This window comes from Monomorium pharaonis, chromosome 10, assembly GCF_013373865.1.
Source record: "Monomorium pharaonis isolate MP-MQ-018 chromosome 10, ASM1337386v2, whole genome shotgun sequence".
NCBI classification, from domain to species: Eukaryota; Metazoa; Arthropoda; class Insecta; order Hymenoptera; family Formicidae; genus Monomorium; species Monomorium pharaonis.
The window spans coordinates 16,596,292-16,615,272 of record NC_050476.1 but is presented as its reverse complement, the minus strand read 5'-3'; the positions used below and the strand labels follow the sequence as shown (position 1 = coordinate 16,615,272).

General features: G+C 27.3%; 3 protein-coding genes across 10 annotated transcripts in view; all 3 read right to left on the bottom strand.

Moving 5' to 3' along the window:
- Positions 1-18,981, bottom strand: part of LOC118647631 — a 377,709-nt gene that overhangs the window by 126,136 nt on the left and 232,592 nt on the right. The gene's annotated exons all lie outside the window — the stretch shown is intronic.
- Positions 580-4,658, bottom strand: LOC114255492. Of its 2 annotated transcripts, XR_004964811.1 has the most exons (7): positions 4,149-4,658; positions 3,568-3,692; positions 3,216-3,452; positions 2,972-3,120; positions 2,616-2,709; positions 2,344-2,532; positions 2,110-2,251 (listed from the first exon to the last, which is right to left on the bottom strand). XR_004964811.1 is itself a non-coding variant. In XM_036292902.1 (6 exons), exons 2-6 carry the CDS (start codon positions 2,240-2,242, stop codon positions 674-676), a joined length of 846 nt encoding a protein of 281 aa, XP_036148795.1. In that variant the 5' UTR covers positions 2,243-2,251; positions 2,344-2,485; the 3' UTR covers positions 580-673. The 2 variants fall into 2 exon arrangements, 1 of the variants encoding a protein (XP_036148795.1); XM_036292902.1 differs by lacking the exons at positions 2,616-2,709; positions 2,972-3,120; positions 3,216-3,452; positions 3,568-3,692; positions 4,149-4,658 and adding exons at positions 580-1,033; positions 1,118-1,195; positions 1,273-1,370; positions 1,478-1,628 and having other exon boundaries at positions 2,084-2,251; positions 2,344-2,485.
- LOC118647630 lies at positions 4,803-17,101 on the bottom strand. 6 transcript variants are annotated; one of them, XM_036292882.1, is made up of 12 exons: positions 16,808-17,047; positions 16,045-16,163; positions 15,458-15,592; positions 11,885-11,977; positions 10,491-10,719; positions 9,053-9,973; positions 8,750-8,988; positions 8,511-8,671; positions 7,011-7,994; positions 6,284-6,409; positions 5,720-6,063; positions 4,803-5,230 (listed from the first exon to the last, which is right to left on the bottom strand). In XM_036292882.1, exons 5-8 carry the CDS (start codon positions 10,606-10,608, stop codon positions 8,540-8,542), a joined length of 1,410 nt encoding a protein of 469 aa, XP_036148775.1. In that variant the 5' UTR covers positions 10,609-10,719; positions 11,885-11,977; positions 15,458-15,592; positions 16,045-16,163; positions 16,808-17,047; the 3' UTR covers positions 4,803-5,230; positions 5,720-6,063; positions 6,284-6,409; positions 7,011-7,994; positions 8,511-8,539. The 6 variants fall into 6 exon arrangements, with proteins under 6 accessions (XP_036148775.1, XP_036148772.1, XP_036148773.1 ...); XM_036292879.1 differs by lacking the exon at positions 11,885-11,977 and having other exon boundaries at positions 16,808-17,048; XM_036292880.1 differs by lacking the exon at positions 11,885-11,977 and having other exon boundaries at positions 5,720-6,005; positions 16,808-17,048.

Genomic DNA, 18,981 nt, shown 5'->3' with positions numbered 1-18,981 from the left:
AAAAATTTTTATATTATTTATATTCTCTCTAAATCTGAATTAGTGAATAGTTACTAATTCCCAGTGAATATTCACTGAAATTACCAGCCAAAAGTATGCCACTGGCAATCAGTGTAATTTAACTATTAAATTAGTGAAACCTCAATGGAATGCTGAAGAGATTAGTAAAAAAAAGCATACTGATTTATTCAGTGAAAAATTAACTTATTGATTAATGTACGGAAAAAGGAAGTAATTACTATAACAAATTTAGTCATAAATATAGATAGCTAACATTTCTTGTAATAAAAACTATAATTTTGCAGTAGTAACAAAATCTTTTACTAAAATGTTGCTAAATTTTTTGCCATTTAGTAACAGTTACAAAAAGGTTTTGCTGTAATTGCAAAATTATAGATTTTATTACAAAAAAATGTAAACTGTCTATATTTATAACTAAATTTGTTGTGGTAGTTCTCTTTTTCCGTATACATTTTATATTAATAGATTATTATATTGAGATTGCAAACTGAAAATAATTAAATATATTTTTTATATATTTTAGACTTCTTGAATTTCCCATATATTATTAGTTTATATCACATTATATAGCATATAATTTATCTTATTATATATATTAACAGAAAAATATTAATAGAATATATATTAATAGATTAATATATTATATATATTATTAAATCTCCCTACTTGGTTCTCCAACTTCCGCATCTTCCACAACATTGCAAATATTTATATGTAACGAAGAAACAGTATTTGATGGATTTACATTAATCAGATAAATAAAGCTTTCAATGAAATTATAAAAATTTAAAAGAGAAAGTGGATATGAAACATGCAGCACTTGATACAATTTAAATAAGAGATCAAATGCTGCAATTGGAGTTGCTCGATGCGGAAGCATGAAAAACCACCCGTCGCCCTGAACAAAGAAAGTGTTCTTTTCTTGACCTAGAATACACATAATATATAGTTGCACGTTGCCATCCGTCTCAGTTCTTAAATTCTGCTCAGTATAGGGAAGATTGGTTCCTTCCTACAGAATAAATACATAATAATTTTTGATGTATTCCTTTTATCATATATGTATAAATTGATATTAAAAAGTTTAAAAACATACCGGAAAAATTTTTATAAGATGAGGATTTGGAACTTCAGTAATAGTATTTAAAATGTTTTCCTTATCTCTTTTTTGTAACTAAAATAAAAGCAATATATGACATTATTTTAAGAAACTATTAACATTATATAAGTACAATAAAATAAAATTCTCACTTTCTTGCCCTTATTTTTTGGACCGTCTGCATTAATTTTTTTTAAAAAATTTGATGGAGGCAAAAGGAGAGTCAGTGCAATCAAAGCTCGTAAAGCGTCTGATAAAAAGAAAAAACATAGTATATTATAAAAAATCTCATTTTTCAGAACTATTTCGATCAATAGTTTAACAATAAGCAAAAACTCATTACATTAAAACACTCACCATCATTAACAGGAAGATTGTTGGTTTTCTTCATTATATCTGGTCTATATTTGATAATATATCCAAGAATTTTGGTAGTATAATAGGAAGGGAATTTGGCCAAGAAATTATCTTCACAATTTGGATAAATAATATTAAAATCTTGTTCTATCTGAAAAATAAAAATATAATCCACACTTACAATAGAGAAGATGGTATTATAGCTACTGTAGACAATATGATCACTCGTATTATCTCCGTTATTAACTGAAAAATTTTAACATTTGTAACAAAATATTGTAACTTTTATAAACAATTTTTTATATTAATTTTTGGGGTGATTATATTATCATTTTTGTTTCTCTTGGACCATTATGTAGTGCTACATTTTTATAAATATAATATTTAATAATAATGTAAATATAATAAATATTTTATAATTTTTAATCTAAAATCTAATAAATAATACTTTGATGAATATAATCGTTTTAATTAAGAATTATTAATATTATCATTAACTTTACCATTAACATTAATTATTAACAAAGTTATATAAAATATAAATGAATGGCTATATTATCACCTCCTCTACTAATTTTAAATTGAAAAAGCTGGTTTCAAACTTACCATTTCACCATTATAATCAAGAAGACGCGGATATTTTTCAAAAATATTTGATATAACAGGACCAGAGCTTATAATCCATTGTCTTCTATTTGAGAAAGTTTCCTTGAGACATTTCTTGATTAATTCTTTGTTACTATCAGATGGCAACTTATGTTTCATCCACAATATCTAATAATATAAATAATAATAAAAGAATATTTATGTTTTGTGCTTAAACAAGTTTTATTTAAAAGTAGAGATTGTAAAATATATTAACGAACCTTTTCCTCCAAAACATGTTTGTCGAGTACTACTACATCATTATTTGAAACACTGGAACTTTTCTCCAAGCATTATGCTTTTCTTTTCATTGAAGAATATTTCTTTTTTTGAGGGGAAAGTTTTGTGCGAACTGTCCACAATCGAAATTCGATGAATCCTTGTCTAGTTTTGGGATCATAATAATGTTCCTAAAATTTATTATGAATATTTGTCATAAATATTAATAATGTATGGTAAGAAATGCCATTGAAAATAGGTTTCTTGAACTTACATAACCATTACATCCTGTCACATTATTTTTTAATAGAGGAAATTCGGAAACGATGGCACTTGCAAGTGATACTTTGACTTCATCTGGAGGATAACTAGAACAAAATGTTATTTTGGTATTTGAGACTTTTGCGGTATACAATGTATACATAATTAATTCGAGGCTTAAATTCGAGGCATTTCAGTTCACTAAGAATTCTTTATTAGGAAGAGGCGCTTATAAGGTAAATTGAAATATACATAAAACGTCAAAATAAGAATCAGAAAAAATTCGACTTCAATCCGGAAATCAAGCTTCGAATTACTTGTACTATTATGATAGCGATCAATTAAAAAAATGATAAAATATTTACGTACTAATTGTTTTGTGCTAAAATAAGCTTAGCCACAACAATACGCACAAGGGCTTTTCTATCAAATTCATTAAAAGATCCTTTACGAATAGCTTTCAATATAGAGACACCTTGCTCATGATTTTCAAATGTTTTCTCCACAGTTCCATAACGCTGAAAATAAAATAAGAAAATAAAAATATATCTAACTTAGAGAACATACAAATAATCTTCATCGTAAATTTATTTTTTTAATATAAATATTTTACCGAGAATATATTTAAATTCGCTTCTGATTGTGATGAAAACTGTTGGGGATGATCTTCTAGTAAATTTTTTGTGGAAAGTACTTTATTAGGGCCAATAGAACCGGTTATTTCATTGAATATATTTTGTGATAAATGTTGGCTTGATGTTGCAGTATTTTCAAACATTATAATTTCTTCGTTTTTTTCTTCTTGTAGAATTTTATGTAGATTATTAATGGGAATGCTTTCCAATATTACCTAAGAAAAGTTTTATGGGGAATAAAATATATAAAATAAGAAATAAATATATAGATTAAATTAATAAATAATTTAACATATATATCATATTGTATGCATAGTAGAACAAACTTACAGTTGATTTACATTTTAATTCATGAAGAAACTTTGTTATTATTTTTCTGGGTCCTAGTTTAATTTGTAGTTCTTTTAAATCTGATTCTGAAAGCTCTAAGAGAGCTTCTCCATTGATAGATTGTTCTGAAACAAAAAGAAACAAAATATGCATTTCAAGTAACTAGTTAAAAAAAAAGCGAAATAGGTCACATCGTAATATTGACAAAAATTAAATTAGTCATACTAGAAAAAAAAATATCAAGAAAATAATGCAAGAAAACAGTAACAAAAATATTATCCTGAATTAAGAAAATTGATTTTTATCAGTATTCAAAAAAAAAAGGACTAGCTGTTATAGCTTTTGCTAGATAAAATAAAAGATTAAAAAATAATTTTAAATATTTAAAAATATTAAAATAATTTTAATATAATAATGAAGAACTTGTACATAATATTATAAAAAACGCCTGAAAATATAGTGATAAAGTTTTATTTGAATAAATGTCACACAAGATAACAGATTAAATGATAGTTGCAGTTTTCTATAATTACAAAACATATGTTAAAAATAAAGTAATAGTCAACCATTAAAAAACTTACTTTTACAAAATAATATGGCGAAGACTGATATAAAGACCATTAGAAATAGATTCTGTCGATGAACAAAATGGTTGAAAATGAGCAAGTGAAGAAACCGAGATAAAATGAGAAGCATAATCTGCATTTTCAAGTTCAATGCAAAATGCATTAAAATAAGGATCAAAAATTGTAGTTAATTGTAGCATAATTTTAACTTCGTCATCACTTTCTAATTTTTCTAAGTCATTCAAAAAGACAGATAAAATTTTGTCAAATCCATATTTTTTGGTATCTGCATCAGAACATAACAGTAAAACATGTATACTTCCTAAATCGGAATTTATATAAGCTGGAATATTTTGAATTGTGTAATAAAAAACATCCAATTTATGGATTCCTGTTTTAGATCCAAGAGAATTCACAATTTCCAATTCGTCATAGTAAAGCTGTATTCGCAAAGCATGTCTATGCATCTGGAAAAGAGGATGATTTTTAAAATGGTCTCCATCTATAAATGAGGCCAGAACATCGTCCGTTGATGACTGTTCAGAAAGAATAGCTTCTTTAATTTCTGTGTTTGATAGTATCAATTTTAAAGTATCTATTATTGGCACATATTGATAAGTTTCAAGTACAATTTTAGGTGTATATGTTCCAGTTTCGCTATGTAATAAATTTTCCATGCGGTAACCAAGAGGAATCTCTATAGATTCAATATAACCACAATTAATTTTTAATGCCTTTATCTGGCCTTTCAAAGTATGAAGATCGTCAAAAGGATTTTCAAAATCAAATTTGGAAAGTAATTCAACAACTTCAAGATCTTCAGTAGCATTTCTTGCTTAAAAATATTTAAGAACTTTATTCTTGAAGAATTTAGCTAAATTCAAAATCACTTTTTCGAATTCGTCCAAAACATCGCTCAAAATACTGCCAGTTATAGATCCCTTGGATTGAAGTCTTGCAATTACTCTGATAATTGAAGTATACAAATCAAAATTTAAATTTTCATAAACATCTTCATAATTTTCCATGTCGGTTACTTCTTCCATTGCAGCATTATCTCCAAAAAATTCATCTTCATTATTATCAGGATTAGGTAACTGGTTAAAAAATTGAAAATTAATAATAAAGTTATAGTTAATAACTTTTAATTTAATTAATTTTTAATGATTTAATTTTTAATTTTAATTATTTTTGAAACTTATTTACTTTTTTTTAAAGTTAAAACTTTTGTTTAGGTAAAAAAAAATCAAAATAAAAATACATTCCTGCATAAAAACAATATTTTTTGTTATTTTATATAATTAATAGTATAGCTTAATTTACAAATAAAATAATAAAAAGTTTGATAATACTAATCATATTGAATCTATTTAAATTAAAATAAAATTACTTTTTAATTTAATATAAATAAGGGTTCTCAAAATTATTTTTTATTTTAACTTAAGTTAATTTAATCTTAATTTTTAAATTTAATCTTAACGTTACTTTAATTAAGTTAGTTTTTTATTTATGGAATATTTAACTTAAGTTTATTTTATAATCCATTAATTTTATTTTAATTTAGTTAAAAAAATATATTAACTTACCCAATCCTGATTATTATTAACAATAAATTCAGACTCTAAGTCATCATTACATCTGTATTTATGACATTGACGTATATGCCTCCTTAATGTATAAAAATATTTAAAATTTCGCCAACATCCATCTTGACCACATTTAAAACCAGTGTTTCCTATTCCTCGATGAATAGTAAGTCCGTGAGAAATTCGTAAATGTCGCACTAAACCATTTAATCCTTTGGGAATATGTTGGTAACATATATAGCAATTCAAACGTTCCATTTCAATATTTTAAAACACTGTAACAATTCTAATCCAAATCGATATCAATATTCAAATCTAAAACTGTTATAATTTCCAAAATTCATCTGAAGTTAAAAAATGATTATTGAAAAACCAATGTATTTCTTATTAGGAGATATTATTTATTATTTTTTAATAATTATTTTTTAAAAACAGTTTCTGTGTTTTTTTTTTAGTTTTGATAACAAATTCTATGAATATTGACAATCATGTTTTTGTTAATCAATATGATATCAAAAATCAAGAACATAAAAGAATATTAATTCAATCATTCAGAATGCTTACCTAGAAAAATATTAGCAGTTAATTCGTTTTGTGTAAGATCCAATATTTTCTCTGCTACTTCTCCTGGTGACCATTTCATAATATCAATCATATCTATAAAATTTTTACTGATAAACTGAAGATTATCTGAAATATTGAAATGCATATTCAAGATGCAATTCACTTGACGCCACAAATGTTTTTGAAGCACTTGATTAACTAATTAGAACCAAGAATTTTATGAATTGATCAATCAAAAAATGCTTTGAAGCGTTTTGTAGCGTCAAGTAAATCGCACCTTCAGATAGACAACTTTGTACATATGTAAGCACGCACACACACATGCACGCACGTATGTATGCACAAATGCACGCACACGCACGCGCGCGCGCACACACACACACACACACACACCACCACCACCAGCACCACCACCACCACCACCACACCACACCACACACACACGTGCATACATACGTGCGTGTACGTACGTATGCATGCGTATGTGCATGCATGTATATGTATGCATGCGTGTACAGATTTTCTTTCAAAAATGTATTACTTTATAAAATATACTAGATTTCATCATTTTAATAAAAGTCTATAAATTATTATTACATTAGAAAATAAATAACGGCATCACACCTAACCTTGTCACGTAATCTTATCGATAAATTGAGTATAGAAACTGGCGTGCAATTATTGATTAATTTTTAATGGTATATAATACAAAAACAGTTATACTTACCAATAATGTGATATGTATACTAAAAGTTCTCAACAGCACTTTGTAACACTCAAATAACAGTGAAATAGATCAAGAAGGCACCGGACGCATAAGACAATGAGCGTGCATGAGCATGTCTCCTAGAAGCCACTGGTAAATAAGTAAATGACGATATAGTATGCTTTCCAGCAAGACACAGTGTAACACAGTGTCCATTAGTGTAAGAAAGAACATGTCAGTGTGTCTCGTTCACACTAGTGGACACTCCCAGTGAGAAATGATACATCGAATCGACATCAAATCGATATCAATTCGACATCGAAATTTTACGTCGATTTATATATCAAATTCGATATTCAGATGATCACAGTTTCGATGATTTATCGATATCGAATCGACATTGATTCGATATCGATTCAACAAACTATTTTTTGGGCCACTTATTCAACAAACTCCGATTAAGTTTAATGGTTGATTAACGATTTGTTAACATAACAAAATAATTCAAAGTAACTGTTTCAACAAAATTAGATTAGATTAGAACAATTACATTGTTAGAAATACAAGTTAGTAACACTGATGAATTATTTTATTACGTTGGGAAGCCTTTAATCAACAATTAAAGTTAATCAGAATTGGTCGAAGTTACCCTAAATTTCACCAACTACGATTAAACTGACGGTTAAAGTTAACAGGATGTAGATACAAGTATAACGATTTTTTATCTTTTCATACTTTATTAACTTGAACTGTTAGTTCAACCATAATTGGTAAAACCGTGATTGATTCTTATACAAATAATAATAAACTAACAAAAAAGGTTTTTAATATATTTTTAATTAATTTTATTTATTTTTATACATATTTATTATTCTCTTTGGTTGCATTTTTTGCCACAAATAGTCCCATCCGTTTGTGTGCGCCATGGAGCATTGGCCAACCATAACTTTGCAACATTGTCAGCCGTGACCATTTCTTCTGGTTCAAAATATAATAGTAATGCACCTAAACATGAAATAGATACATATCCTTGTGACAAAAACTATTTAAAAGTACTTAAGATTATTTAAGACATTAGTTAACTTTAACTTTCTTTAAAAATGTAAAAATTGTTTTCATAATTAATAAAATAAGATTTATATATATATATATATAGTTAATTTTCTTTGCATGTATTTTAAGTTTTAAGACAAAAAATCTTACTGCTCATGAAAATCTAACAAATAAATAGAATTTTATTCAGTATAAAAAATTTGAGGATATAAATTAGTCCCTAACATAAAAAAAATATAAAAGTTTAAAAATTAAAATATGGCAAATTATTTTGTCTTAAACAAAATGCATTAAATTGTATTAATACTAAGTGTAAAAGAACCAGAATAAAAATCATAATTATTTTTGTTTTTACTATCTTCTACTTATAATAACGAAGTTTAATAAATTGAAAAATGAGATGTTACACAAATGTTACGTTTTAAGTAAAAAGAAATACCTAGAAATCTCTTAAATATTTTTGCTCACCTAGAATAAGCTCCCACGTCTTCAATATTTCAAATTTTTTTCCCTTTAGCTCCTTGAAAGCTGTATTTGTTTGCTACATCATTACAAATAACATTTCGTAATATCTTCCTGACTGAATTATCCAGACTATTTTTGTCTACAAATCTTCCAAAATACATACTCTGCAAAAGAAAATAGAAAATAAACACACAATTTTTTTAGTCATTATTCTTAACAAGAACACACAATGAAAAACTTACTGCCGCTGATAAATTTGCATCGTTGGATAAAAATTTTTCTAAAGCCTGTAGTTCTTGTTCAGATTTAACTGGAAGCGAGTGGAATCCTGTGGGTCTTTTAATAGTTTTCTCACCCGGAAGTATGTATCTATGTAGTTTTTCTTGATTTAGTAAACAAAAATCTAATTTACTATTCAATTCTTTTAATTCTTTTTTTATTTCATTATGATACGTTTTGATGAGACATACAAGAGAAATATCTGCAAATTAAAACAAAAATTAATTTATCTAAAATATATTTGTAATTTTTTTTTATTTTCTTACCTGCATCCTTATTTTGAAAAAAACTGCCTTCAGACTTTTCAAATTGATACATATAGTCGTCATTAGAATGAGACTTATTTTGAGATGAACTGCTTTCAGACTTCTCAGATTGATACAAATAGTTGTCATTAGAATGAGATTTTACATTAAAAGAACCTCTGCCTACAGCAGAAGAGGATAGATGTGACAAAGAACTATTTCTCTTCAACTCCTCACTTGGTGAGTTATAAACAAAATCCTTTTCAGATGAGCTGGGCGAAAGAATTTTGGTATCTGTAGAGGATGGACAGTATTCAGAAACAATTTGCTTCTCTGGAATCGTTGATGTAATATTTTCTTTTTCAAAATTTTGATTTTCAAAATTCTCAATTTTATCCAAATCAAAATCGTCTACATTTTGATGTTCAAGTGTCTTTTCATCTTGATACAGGGTTGGTTTATCTTTACAAGATTTTTGGAGTTTTTTATTCGACAATAATTGACGAAGTTTTTCAGAGAGCGTAGTATTTTCAGCTTTTTCTTCCTGTATTTTTTTCTTCATGTTAAAGATACGTTTGGTCACTTGATTTTCGTTTTCAGAGATTTTGTTAATATTTATCTTCTTAAGAGGTTGTTTCTCTAGTTCGAGAGTCTGCTGCCGCACTAATTCGTGCGGGGATCTTCGTGGCATAACAAAAGAAACAGGAGGAGGTGCTGGTATTGTTTTCTTTAATTTTTGAAGATTCTTGTTCGATGAACGAGTCTTTCCCTTTTTGACTCTAGAATTTTGCAATCCAGAGTCTGATTCATTTTCAGATTCAGAGTCTAAACGTTGTATCTTTCTTTTTGTTCTGTGTCCTCTTCCTAATTCACGATGATCTGTTTCATAATTGGAATCTTCTACGTATCCCTTACATGAAGCAGCAGCCTTATCATATAAATCTGTAATAAATATCAATTATAAATAGTAATGCAAAATAATTTATAAATAACAAGTCGCGCATACATATCATTTAAAACAAGTTAAAAAGTTTCTTTAGTTCTTTCTAGAAGTTATTAGATTACAGACACAAATTAAAATGTAACCTACAGAAGAAAATTTTAACGCTTTATTGCTTTATCAATATAGTTTAGAAACAGTACTATTAAATTACCATAAAAACTAAAAACAGAGAAAAACAAAATAAGAAACTGATTAGACAACAATTGTTAGGATAATTGCTGATACTACAATACAATAAAAAAATATGCTATAATATATACATATAATAAACTAAAAAATAATTTTATAAAAATATTTTTTAAATATTCCTATAAAATGTTATATAACATAGAAAATATAATTTTCAAAATAACATCAAATTTAAGATCAAATTTTTTGTTAGAACAATTCATTTAAATTTATGCCACAAAATTATTTACATCCCCTTTTCGATTTCTTCATAAAAAAGCTATTTACCATAAAATCTCTTAATTAAAACAATTTCTTCTCCCCAATTTGGATCAGGCGATTTCTCCTTTCTGACTAAATTTCCCGCATCTACAGATGTAGGTGGCCATTTAATCCGTACTTCCATGTTTTCATCTAATTCAGTTGTAAACCATCGGGTAAGACCAACAGCATAATATACATCATCATCAGAAGTTAGTCTCTTCCCTTCATGTGTTAAAAATTTTAATACTACAAACTGAAAAAAAAGAGCAAGATTAAATCCAAAAAAACATAAAGCTAAAACCATGAAAACATTAATTGTTGTTATCAAGAAAACTAGAAATTTTACAAATATCTTAAGAGAAACTGTTTTCATTAATTATTTTAACTAAAAATTAAAGCATGTGAACAGCATACAGTATACACTATGCATGTTTCATATATTCTAAATTAACACACACACACACACACACACACACACATGCACAAAAGAAAAAATGAAATAAAATAAATCACTTCAATGGCACTTGAATCAATAATCGAATTAAAAAAATAAGAATTTCAATAGCAATATATTAATGCTTACCAAATAAATAACATTAGAAGAAGATAAAAAAATTAATATAGAAGAGGCATAGTGTGAAGCAATGGAAAACATAAAAAAGATTCTCCATCAGGTATAAGCCAACATTTAGCAACAACTTGGGTAAGAGGGAAAATACGCCTTTCTTCACTCAAATTCGATACTCGTATAATACCCAATTCTGATGAGGGCAGAGGATATTGATAAACATCGCCCATTTTTGTAAAAGTGTATCCAACAAAAAAGACTTCATTATGTCTTTCTATGATGTTATGGAGAACAGTAACATCATCATTAACAGTTTTAAAACATGAATCTTTTAAGTTGCACTTAAAAGTTGTATCATTTACCACAATTCTTTGAAATTGCAGACCATCTATTATTTCATTAGCTATAAATTTCCTCCGAATCAAATGCACCTTATTTTCATGAATTTCACAGATAATATCAACATGTCTTTTCTCTAAATCACGATATGCAGCTTGTTTGAGCGGTTTATATCCAGATTGCAGAGATGTTTTAATTGAAAATAACTTATTCTCAAAGGAATAAGCGCTAAAAGTATCAAGTGCGCCATGTTCTTTACATTCATTAGACAGATGACACATGCTATGAACGTTATACACTACAAATTTTTTTCCAAATACATCTGCAGAATGTTTAATAAAAGTTCTTAACAATTGGTTTGCATAGTCACAAAGATTTTTCACAAGCATTGGACTTCTTAAAATGTAAATGCCAGAATGCAGAAGTAAAAAAAGTTTATAAATATTTTCATCAAAGTTTTCACGAAAAATTAAAACACCATCATACAACAAGAGACGTCTATATTCCGTACCTTTCATGTAAGAAAAGTCTTCAAAAGGTTTTGGAAGTCTATTAAAATCTGATGGACATGAGTCCCTTAGCATTTCCAGCTCATGAGAAATAGCTGCAACAGTATTATGGTGCAACTTCCAAAGTCCATTCCATTTTCGAAGGGCTAAGAGAAATCTCTTAAAAACTCCTAAATCAATAAGATATAATCCATCCAGACGAAATTGAGATACCAATTGAGCTTCAATGTTAAGCAATGGAGAATGACCCTGATGGTGATATGGTTGCTCCTGGTTACGAAATGATTCATCAGTTCTTAAAGGCTTATCAAGCTCTACATATGTCACGCGATTATCAATCCACTCTCCTACAACCTCACACTTTTCACAAGCGCAATACCCTCCATGCTCAATACAACATTTTACTTTTGCACGAGCTGGAGCATCCAAAATATAATGTCTAATAGAAAATTTATAAGCAATATTATTGATTGTATAACCATTTTGAAGTAAATGACTAACTTCTCTCACAAAAGGCTCAAGAAAATCTTCAACACTAGGATCGACCTTTCCTTTAAATATTGCAATGATAAAAGGTTCATTTTTAGTCTTTACAAGTCTACCTAAAATAGGCCAAAATCTGACCGAGGAACTTTTATGAAGAGGAAGTCCATCTATATTGATGTCAATAACAATTTCATGAAAACGTGCTAAATATTCCTGCAAATCCATACAATTCAAATTGAATTTAATACTTTTATACCATAATTTTCCATCATTAATTGGTATTAAATTAATTCCAGGAGTACATAAAAGGGTCTTGTAACTAAGAGGTAAATTTGGAAATGCAGGATGAAGTTTAATAAGTAAATCGTCTAGCTTCCTTTTTGAAAGCTTTCCTGGTTTACGAGCCCATTCTTCTATAGCAATTGTAACATATTGAGTCCTTTCGTTCTCATTGGCAAAAAGTACGTGTTCATCTAATAAACTTTCAGCAGAACTAATAAAATCTTCTTGAACTTCCTCTGGTTGTGATAAAACAATATTGCTATTATCATCACTGTAAACACTTGAAATTTCAGTAATAACATCCATATTGTCTATTTCACTATCTGACAGAAGTCCACGATCAATATGTTCAACATTATTCTGTTCATTCGTATCTCCTTCGTGAACAATATTATACTCATCATCATTAAATGACTGATTACAAGATGTATTGTTTTCCTCTACATCAGTACTTTCACTGTCAGTATAGTATTGTTGTTTCACAACAGCATTAACTCTGTCTAGTCTAAGGCGTTTTGCAACAAGCTTGTGTATTTTCCGATTTAATGATCTCTTAAAAGCTCGTTCCATAATGTTTAAAAAGAAAAAACTTTACAATCTATTAAGTTATGTATATTACTTATATATTTTGTTATCATTGTTATGTATGATACTTATATATTTTGTTAACATTGTTATCAATATACTTTGTTTCTTATAAATACTTCCTCCATTTGTTCTCCATAAATATCAATACGTTCCTGGGAATATGCATAAATATTAATAAAGCATTTTTATTGCTTGTAATTTTACATTGTATCCAACATATTTAATTATTTATGTAAAAGTACATAACCCGGTAAACAATTTTTTATATAAAAACATGTATATAAAATGTCCATATATGTTTATACTAGTTTTTTTGTAAAATTTGTTTCATATAAAACCAATAATAGATATAGTCACATTGAAAAGACAAGAACTATTTTAAAAGATAATTTTTGCATTTGCTTTTTTTACAAAAAATTAGATCTAAAAAATTTAAAAAATTGTCCATGTAAATTATATATATTCTATAAATAAATATATATAATTATACATGGACAGTTTTTCCTCATTTTTTCAAACTTAATTTTTTGTAAAAAAAAAATCCGAAAATTATATTCTTAATTAGTTTCTATCTTTTCAGTATGACTATTATTTATTTTATATAAAATATAAGTTTTACAAAAAAACTAGTATAAACATAAATTAGTATACAAATTAATAATGTAGATATAATAAAAAGCTCACATAAGCATTTAAAAAATTAAGCTAATTTATATATGAGTAATATGTAACAAGATTAAATGCAAACAAATTGACAGGCCGTCCTTTGACGATTTCTCCAAAATTCTTATCACATATTATAAAACTTAACACATCGTTTTAGAAAATAATGACAGATATATATATATATATATATATATATATATATATATAATTTTAAATCGGTGTTTTTTACACAATGCTATATATACCTTAATGTGATATTTTGTTAAAAATATCTTACAGGATTATTTCTACTTTCATACAACGTTTCTATATAAAAAATTAATTTAATTAATTGAGAATCAAGAAAAATATATATTCTGTTAAAGCAAGGCATTGTATAAGATTATTTCATAATCAATATCGTATGCGATATAAAATTGTGTAAAGTGTATATTACAAATTAAAACTGAAAAAGTAAAATAATAAACAAGAATAAAAGTTGTGTATTATGGCATCCTTGTGTCTTGAGCAGGTCATAAATATTTAAATCAAATATCTTCTAAAACTGTTTCGTTTCGTTTTATACATGCATATTATATACATAATCGTTTTACATATTACAATAACAATTATCGACTTAATTGATATACGTACCAATATGTAATTAATTTACAATATATATTGTCAATAGTAATTGCTATTGTATTACTAATTCAGATTTGGCACTTAAATATATAAGAACAATAAAGTTCACGAACTCGTTGCGATAAAATAGTCATGTACTCTATTACTGAATATTACTATGGTTGTTTTCAAACTAACATTCTTCGAAAACTATGAATACCGATGTTAGCGCCTAATCCATTCTTCAAAGCCTTTTAAAAACGTTTTTTGTGGAATAACTTTTAGAACAATTATAAATTACTTTTTAAACGTATTCGTGCAACGTACACTATTATTATGTCATTTTATTTTTCTTTTACATCTAATGAACGATAAAGATAGAAGTACATTATAGCATTGAATAATGCTGACAGTGTGCTCTCTGAACGTGCCTTTCATGCTATAAAGAAGTTTGTACGTAAAAAACAAATAATTGTATTGCGGCACTTATATATTTTAGCCTCATGCAATTTTTTGTTGTTAAAAATAAAGAAAAAATTTTTGATGACAGATGACATTAAGAATACAATTATTTTTAAAAATTTGTTTGAAGAGTAGACTAAGTGATTTCCAAAGAAATTACTTTAAAAGAATCACAGTGATATTTCAGCAGTACATAGCAATGTTATTGCAGAGAACTCGTGCATTTTATCGTCATATATGTTATGTGTACCCAATATCATGATTGTATCAAATAAAGGTAAAATGATTTAGATTTGCCTAGACGTGTGCAAATTTGCGTAAAGCATATAGAAAAAGCGAATGTGACAAAAGTTTATTTATATTATATTAAATTAAACTTATACCCTCTCTCTTACTTATCCCCTTTTTTACTTATTAGAGAACAGCCATTAGATAAAAGTATTTCAATGAATCATAATAGTAAATATGATTTTATAAAAGATACTTACAGGCCTATCGTCCTCTGACATCGTGCACAAACCGAAGGGATACAGCAGGCAGGTTATGCATGCAAGTGAATTGAGCCACAATGATGAAGATCAATGCCTCATTTAATTTGAATACCTCACTTAAAATTAACTCGACTAATTTAAAAATAAAAGATAATGTTATATTAGCTAATCTTGTTATTTTTTAGAGTATTAATTAGTAATAATTAGTAACATGTAACAATAAAAAGCTAAGAAAGCTTACATTAAAACAATATCAATCAAGCTTTTTTTTCTTTTAAAAACTTTTCATTTTATTTTTTGTAAACTATTTAATGTACAGAAATTATTTTAAAAAATTTATAATATGAATATAAATAAAATAGATTTATGTGAAGTCATGAAAGCTGTGTTTAAACAAATAAAAAATTTTAATTTTTTAATTAATTCTTAATTAATTAGTAATAAAATAAATTCTAACAAAAAATAAAAAATGTGGCTATTCTCGCTTAGAAAATTTGCTTTGTTTTACCCTTCACCTCCCATAATAAATCAATATATAAGAAAGAAAAAAAGAAAAAGATAATATTATTATATGCTGTACTCACCAAGTGCAGATTTTAAAATTCCAATGATAATTTTAAGTAGAACACAGTGCTCATCTACACTATCACCATAAAGTTAGTACAATATCGATAAGATACCCTTAACCCTTTGGAAAAAAGACCTGTAAATTTGGTTTAAAAAAATTAGTATTAAATTAGAATGTAATAATTAAATTAAAATATAATAGAAATTTTATTATGTTATAGAGAGAGAGAGAGGGGGGAGGGAGAGAAAAAGAGAGAGAGAAAGAATATTTAGCAACAAGTTAAAGAAAAAAATTTAAGATTCTAAATAATAAAATATTAAAGATTAAAAACAAAAAAAACAAATAATTTCTTAAGTCATCGATTGATCAATCGCATTATGCACAAATAAAACTTTTACAGAGCAAATAAGTTATATTTTTGCATTATGCAATTGATCAATCAATGAATAAAACTTAATTATAATTAAAACATCTTTGATTGAAAAACCCACTGGTCCATAGACATACTTTACAGCAAAAATAAGGTTCAATGCTAAACGAGTGTAACTATATTATATTGTTTAATATTTTAGCATTAAACGCTTAATATCTTCTACGCGGCTCTTACAAACGAAAATAATCTTAAATTTATAAGCAGATTATAATATTTCAATAATAACTGATCAAGAATATTTCACAGATACTTATATATGTAAAGGTTATGGGATATCTTAATATTTATCAGATAACTTAATATTAGTAATATTCAAAACAATGTTATTTAAAGAAAGAAAAATTACCTTTTAAAAATGCGCACGAGCTGAATAGCTGATCTCTCCCGGCAATAATGGCTGATCTTCTCTGCGTAGAAAACGGAAAAACAATGTACGTAATGCATCCATGCAGTAGCGCAACCGCTCACTGCTTGCTGAATGCAGCCAAATCAGTAAACCCAGGATTGGCACACTGATCTGGGCGTGTTTGCCAATAACTAAATATCGCGCGTAATTCAAATTTAATCAATGCACATATATGGAATTGAAGTACACACACACACACACACACACACACACACACACGCACGCACGCACGCACGCACGCACGCACGCACGCACGCACGCACGCACAGAAAGAGAGAGAGAGAGAGAGAGAGAGAGAGAGGGGGGGGCATACAGAGTAAATTAATATATTCTTTAACTAAATTAATGGCTTTTAAAATGAATTTAATTAAATTAAAAGTTTTATAAATAAAAAACTAATTTAGTTATGTTAAGATCAAGTTAATTAAAATTAAATTTAAAAGATAATTTCTTTTATTTATAACTTTCAACTTTTTAACTAGTTAACAAAAGTTAAAAGATTAATAATTTTTAATTAAATTTTATAATATAATAAGATATAATAAAATATAACATGAAAAATGATATAAAAATATAATAAAATATAAAGATAAAAAAATACAAAATATTCATACGTATAAAATAGTAGACATATGATATTAACTAGTCAATAAATTTATTATATCACAAATATCATCTTCATATTAAATTACTATATAGTTATATATAATCCATGTAGTACACGTACGGGATTATCCTGAAATGACTTTTTATCTCTCGTATGTCGAATCGATGTCGAATCGACAAGGAATCGATATTGAACAAAAACATAAAAAAATGATAAAAATTATGAAAAACTGATTATATTGTATTGCTATTGTTACCAACAAATAATGTTTGTACATTTATCACGACATCGAAATAATCTCGAAATATTTGAAATTTCGATGTTCAGCAACTGGTAAAATTGTAATCGATGAAATTTGATCAAATCGACATCAATTCGATGTCGATTCGACGTATCATTTCTCACTGGGCTGTGTTACACTGTGTCTTGCTGGAAAGCACACATAGTCACTGATTGCGCAGCGCGTTTAGACATATTCCACTAATTCGTTAGTGATGTGACAGATCACTGGTTAAATCAGTGATTTTTTCACTGATTCAGATTTAGAGAGTTCATTTATATTAATTTTATAATAAAAAATATTGATCTATTGTATATTTTTTTTGCCTTTGTTTAAAGTGCCTTTGTTACGGGGAAGCGCGTATTACGCTACCGGATCGCCTGCCGGCTCTGGGGTATGTGAGTACCCGAAGTCGCCAGGCTTCGAGGACGGCGCGACGGCATCCAAAGACATTTAAGATCGACCCGGAGGCATACGTCGAACTGTCTGCAATTGTCGTAAGTACTCTTTTTTTCTATCCCCCGAAATATATACCTAGTTTTTTTGCTAATTGATATTTAATTGTAATTTGTATTCTGTTTCAGTGTCTGTGTTTCGGAAATAAAATAACGCCTACAATGATTCGCCTTCCGGGATATATGGATATAACGGAACACAAAATGATGGTGCAATCCGATCGCCGAATGGAACGGGCGTACCAAGATTGGTATTGGGGGGAGCGTCTTAACAACAACGACGCCGACGATGACGACGATGACGACGATGACGACTACGACACCATCACCGATAGCGACGATGATATTTTTAATTTAAGATTTTTATTTGGTTTGGAGGAACCAAAAAAAGATATTAAATATATAGAAGAAGACTGGGAGTATGACATTTTTGTAAATACTGTTTTAACTTATATTAATAAAATTTATCATAGAGAATAAAAAAATTTATATATTATATATTATATCTTATATTATATTATATATTATATCTTATATCTTATAACTTATATTATATCTTATATCTTATAACTTATATTATATCTTATATCTTATATTTTATCTATGTATTCTAAATATTTTCAAGTATTTTTTTAAATAAAATTAATATTGATATATTATGAATCATTTTTTATCCTGCGTTCTCTTTTCTCCAAACGTCTTTTCCTCCTCTACTAACACGCACGCACACACGCACGCAGGCACACACGTAGGTACGGGCACACAAGCACAG

Coding starts and splice junctions, on each gene's coding strand:
- LOC118647630 (XM_036292879.1), bottom strand. CDS start 15,478: ATGTCAGAGGACGATAGGCCT. Junction 8,989..9,052: donor TTTTCAAAATAAGGATGCAG/GTAAGAAAATAA, acceptor TTTAATTTGCAG/ATATTTCTCTTGTATGTCTC. Junction 8,672..8,749: donor ATGCAAATTTATCAGCGGCA/GTAAGTTTTTCA, acceptor TTTCTTTTGCAG/AGTATGTATTTTGGAAGATT.
- LOC114255492 (XM_036292902.1), bottom strand. CDS start 2,242: ATGAAACATAAGTTGCCATCTGATAGTAACAAAGAATTAATCAAGAAA. Junction 1,371..1,477: donor CAATCTTCCTGTTAATGATG/GTGAGTGTTTTA, acceptor TCTTTTTATCAG/ACGCTTTACGAGCTTTGATT. Junction 1,196..1,272: donor CAAAAAATAAGGGCAAGAAA/GTGAGAATTTTA, acceptor CTTTTATTTTAG/TTACAAAAAAGAGATAAGGA.